We start from the raw sequence: 4602 nt of genomic DNA, 5'->3' as shown, positions 1-4602 counted from the left end.
CCTTTGCTGCCTTTTCCCGAGGGCGGGGTTTATCTGGGTTTGTGATGTCACGAACCCGGGAAGTAACTTGTTGTAGTCCTTACGAGCCGTTTCTGTAGGCATTAAACTGCCAGAATTTTAAAAGACGATATCTCCGTTTGCATTGAACTTTCAGCTTCGTAACTTTGCAGATATTGTTTATGCTCAAACAGCAACATTACACACTACCTAACGTTAAAAAAGTGAAATCGCAATCAACTACCCCTTTAAAGGGGTCATATGATGCTATTTTCAAAGCTCATTATTTTGTGTATTGGGTGTAATAGAATATGTTAGCATGCTTTAATGTTCAAAAAGTGCATAATTTTTCACGTACTGTTCATTATTGCAGATCCTCTATGCACAATGTTTCTAAAATGCATCGATTTCTACAAAGCCCCTCCTTCGAAAAGCGCAGTGTGCTCTTGATTGGCCATCTGACCCAGTGCAATGTGATTGGCCGAACATCTTAAGCGTGTGTCGGAAATGTAACGCCCCTTACCATAATCGTGAGCTTTAGCTTCTGAAGCAATTATAAGAACAGTTAATAATGTCGTCAGTTTTACTATATCACAACGGGCTCTACTTGAGCGTCCTGTGTGAAGCAGAACACGTAATGAATCGTCTTTGTGCCGCCAGTTATATTCAGAGAACAGAGGATACGACGTTTGTAAACATAAATCCATCTCTGTCTGCACTTGTGATAGTAAGAACGACAAACAATATGCATTATTCTACACTTCACCGAACTATGCATTTGAACAGTCAATAGCAAATTATAAAACATACTTATGCGTTCTGATTCAGAAGCGCCAGATTGTCCGAACAAAGTTGCAATTGCTCCATTTTTTAGAAACAGCCTTTCTGCACAGCCGGCCTTGTGCTCTCCCAGGTTCAGGAAACTGCTGACTCCTAATTGCGTCCACTTTTGGAAGGCCAAAAAAAGTGCTTTTGCTTCTGCGTAGAAACACAAAACGTCTCCACGGCATGGCGGCAACAACAATACTGTGATACCTGAAGCCACGCCTTCTTGCTTTGCGTATCCATTTGGGTGGTATTATGCAAATATTTCCACATAGTAACGTAGATATGTGAGGGAGAATTCAATCGAGGCGTTTTCGGCCGGTCTGGATCAGCCTTCTCTTTTAGATAGAAAAATTCCTTTTGTGGGAGACAAAAGGAATGAGCTTTGTAACTTTGCAGATCTTATACATGCACAAACAGCTACAAAACACACTAAAGTAAAAGGAAAATGTGCAAACGCATCATATGACCTCTTTAACAACCTGTCATTAAAATTATTTTAAAAAATTACCAAACAAATTTTTTTTCTTTAATTTATTGTAAGCATGTTTATCAACAAACTAACATTTGGTCCCAAAGGAGATGCAAAAAACTACTTAATTCAGGCTAAATTTGCAGTCAGCCTACTTGCAACTCTTTTTTCCAGTGGTCTACACTGTGCATACAAAAGACTTTTTGTTAAAAAAAAAAACAAACTTTGACTTATTTATGTCTCCTATCTGTGGAAAGTATTGGCATATTTTGGAGCCCTTTTTCAAGTGCCTGCATGTTTTTTCAAGCTGAGAACAAGAATTGATGAAGTGTGTGTGTGTGTGTGTGTGAGAGAGAGAGAGAGAGAGAGTGTGTGTGTGTGTGTGTGTGTGTGTGTGTTGTCTTTGTTAACCTGTGTGTCTCTTTTTTAGGGCTATACTTTGGCAGAAGAGGAAGAGGACCCTCTGATATTTCAGCATAGACAATTACGTGGTAATCAAAGTGACACTCTGGCTAGTGGCCCGGTCGAATCGGGACCTATGAAGAAACTGCACGTCAGCACAACTGCTCTTCAGAAGGTTTGTAGAATGACGTGTATCCTTCATAACTTCACACTCACATGTTGGAGGGTTTGTGGTTAACATTTGCATGTGCCAATAATAGTTTAGTATTAAAGGAATGCCCACACAAGTATGTAGATATTGAAGCAGACCGATCTTTCTATTAATATTAGACATCCCGATCCCAAAAAAAAATCAGCTTCAGCTCCACGTTTGCAAATCAGTATATAACACCTAGTTTATGATATCTCCATCCACAATATATATATATTTTTTCTTCTTTTTTAAAAATAAAAAAATGGTGTTGTGTGTGGTGTAATGGTCGAATGAGCTCATTTATCACATCTTGAAATGTTTAAATAAAATCTCACTGTTTATAAAAAGAGTTTCGAATTGTTCCTAAGTTCGAAAAAATGAGAAACTTCCAGAATAACTCCCAGAATATTCCTTGATCTCCTGTTTTTCTGTTTTGTTTGATTTGAGCCATAGCTGCATCTGTCTTCACCACCACACTAGATCATCCTGTTCAGACAGAGATTATATTCACGTGTCCTGTGGGCACACTGCTGAAGGGGTTGTCTGTTCTCTGTGATTTGTGAAGATGTCATTAATGATTCACAGGTGTTGCCTGAGAGGTCTTTCCACTCTTTTCTCCAACATTGCCTTCATCATTCAATTATCTGTTCCCCAAATATTGAACATTCATTCACGAGTGGACTCGACGGCCTTGAGTGTTATGGCTTTTGTCTTCCTTTTTGAAATAAAACACACAAAGGTGTCTTAATGTTAATTTTAGTTTATATATATATATATATATATATATATATATATGCCATTAGCTTAGCATACTAACATCTATTATTGAAATCAGTTATGACAGCTCTTTGTGTAGTAGACGGCGAGCTTACTTAAACCGATCTCACATGCCTCTTTTTGTCTGTTTACTAGTCCTGTTTCTGCTGATTGCAGGCATGGGGTGCAGCCAGGAAGGTCTCCAAAGATGACTGGCTGGAGTGGTTAAGACGTCTTAGTGTGGTCTTGCTAAAAGAATCATCTTCACCTGCCCTGCGCTCCTGCTGGTCTCTGGCGCAGACGTATATACCACTCGCTAGGTAAACTTTACCTCCTCTGCCTCTGTTTCTCTGTTGAAGTGTCATTTCAGAAACCCATCAGTTTAATAGAGATGTGTCAGTGATTGCCCACATTTTCAGTACCCTTAATTCTGAGAGTATGTTCCCAGTAAATTTCTCCAAAGAATTTTTCCAATAAAAAATTCAAAGACATGAACCAGGCTAACCATCTCCAAGTTTAAACCAAATTTCATAAACTTTGAATTAACATTAAGAAACACAAAAATTTAAAAAGTCAGAAAGCCCAAAAAATATTAGAAAAGAAATAATTTTAATATAACTAGCAAAAACCTTGTAAGAGGATTTGATGTCTGATTAAAGTCTGTTTTACATTGAAGCCTGCATTGGCCAAGAACTTGGACCAGTGTTAATTTCGTTGACAAATAATTTTCGTCATAGTTTTCATCAGAGACATTTTTCACAGACAGGAACAACATCAACAACAACAAAAAAACTGTTTTGAATGGCAAAAACTATGACAAAAACCTTTTAACAAATAAAAACAAAACGAAAATGTTAATTTGTCCGTTTTGGCAAGTGTTCACGTAAACGCAGTCAGTTGACAACAGTTGGGAGAATATCAAATGTGTATCATTGTATTGGATCCATGCATTAGATCTTAAAGTGACAACATCCTATATACCTGCTACTACCTGTGTCCTTAATATTAGTCAAACAACAAAAGAAAAGAAAATTAAACAGAAAAAGAAAATTAACAGACATAACCATGCAAAATGATTGAAGCCTGTGTGTATGTTCTCTCTTCTCTGTAGGGATCTTTTTAATGCTGCATTCTTATCATGCTGGTCAGAGCTCAGTGAAGATCAGCAGGATGAACTGATACGCAGTATTGAGCTTGCTCTGACTTCTCAGGATATCGCTGAGGTCACACAGACACTGCTTAATCTTGCAGAATTCATGGAGCACAGTGATAAGGTCAGTAATGAAGTCTATAGACATTTGACATAATGTCAGGTCTATAATCAGGTCATAACTTCAAGTTTGTTCAAATCAAATCAGGAGAGGAAAGTATTGAATTTTCACTGGTTTTATGGCTGTATCCTATCTAGTGGTCGGCCGATATTTGGCATTTTTCAAATATCGGCATCGGCCGATAAGATTTTCTTTTTGGACGATGCTTTCGAGGCGGGACTTTTATTTTGACGGCACTGAGAACGGCAGCACCTGAGCAGCACACAGTGCTCACATTCTCCCTCTTGTTCGCCGTCGTCGTCGTTAACAGCTCTGTCTAATACGGATAGAAGTCTGTCTAATAATCCGATAGAACTTTAAACAAAGGAATTAAAATGTGCACAAAAAGTATTATAACGATTGCTTTTATATTATTAGTAATAGAAAGGCAAACATTATAATACTTTCTCATTTGCCGTCAGCAAACATTCATCATTCAACATTCATGGGGTTGTCACATGTGGTTGCCGCAAGCCCGCAGGCCGCTCCTTCGTCGAATCCTCCAGCCGCGCCGTTCCTCACTCTAGCCCGCCGTATGTGATGCTGTGTGTTTCGTTGTGAAAGCGAAACTACTTTGTTTGGCCTTCCAAAAGAGGACACGACTAGAAATCAGTGGTTAAGTTGTATTTACAACACTGTTCCAGAAC

General features: G+C 38.5%; 1 protein-coding gene across 1 annotated transcript in view; it reads left to right on the top strand.

Annotated features, from left to right (window-relative positions):
- LOC107738932 (serine/threonine-protein kinase mTOR-like) overlaps positions 1–4602 on the top strand; it is a 164073-nt gene that overhangs the window by 57103 nt on the left and 102368 nt on the right. The window contains exons 25-27 of the mRNA XM_016550858.1: positions 1725–1871; positions 2823–2965; positions 3757–3919. Coding sequence (XP_016406344.1) covers positions 1725–1871; positions 2823–2965; positions 3757–3919 — 453 coding nt within the window. The remainder of the gene's footprint in view (positions 1–1724; positions 1872–2822; positions 2966–3756; positions 3920–4602) is intronic.

The sequence above is a fragment of the Sinocyclocheilus rhinocerous genome, unplaced genomic scaffold (assembly GCF_001515625.1).
Source record: "Sinocyclocheilus rhinocerous isolate Xijiao unplaced genomic scaffold, SAMN03320098_v1.1 scaffold2570, whole genome shotgun sequence".
Taxonomy (NCBI): Eukaryota; Metazoa; Chordata; class Actinopteri; order Cypriniformes; family Cyprinidae; genus Sinocyclocheilus; species Sinocyclocheilus rhinocerous.
The sequence above is the reverse complement of the archived record's forward strand: the minus strand, read 5'-3'. Positions and strand labels throughout refer to the sequence as shown.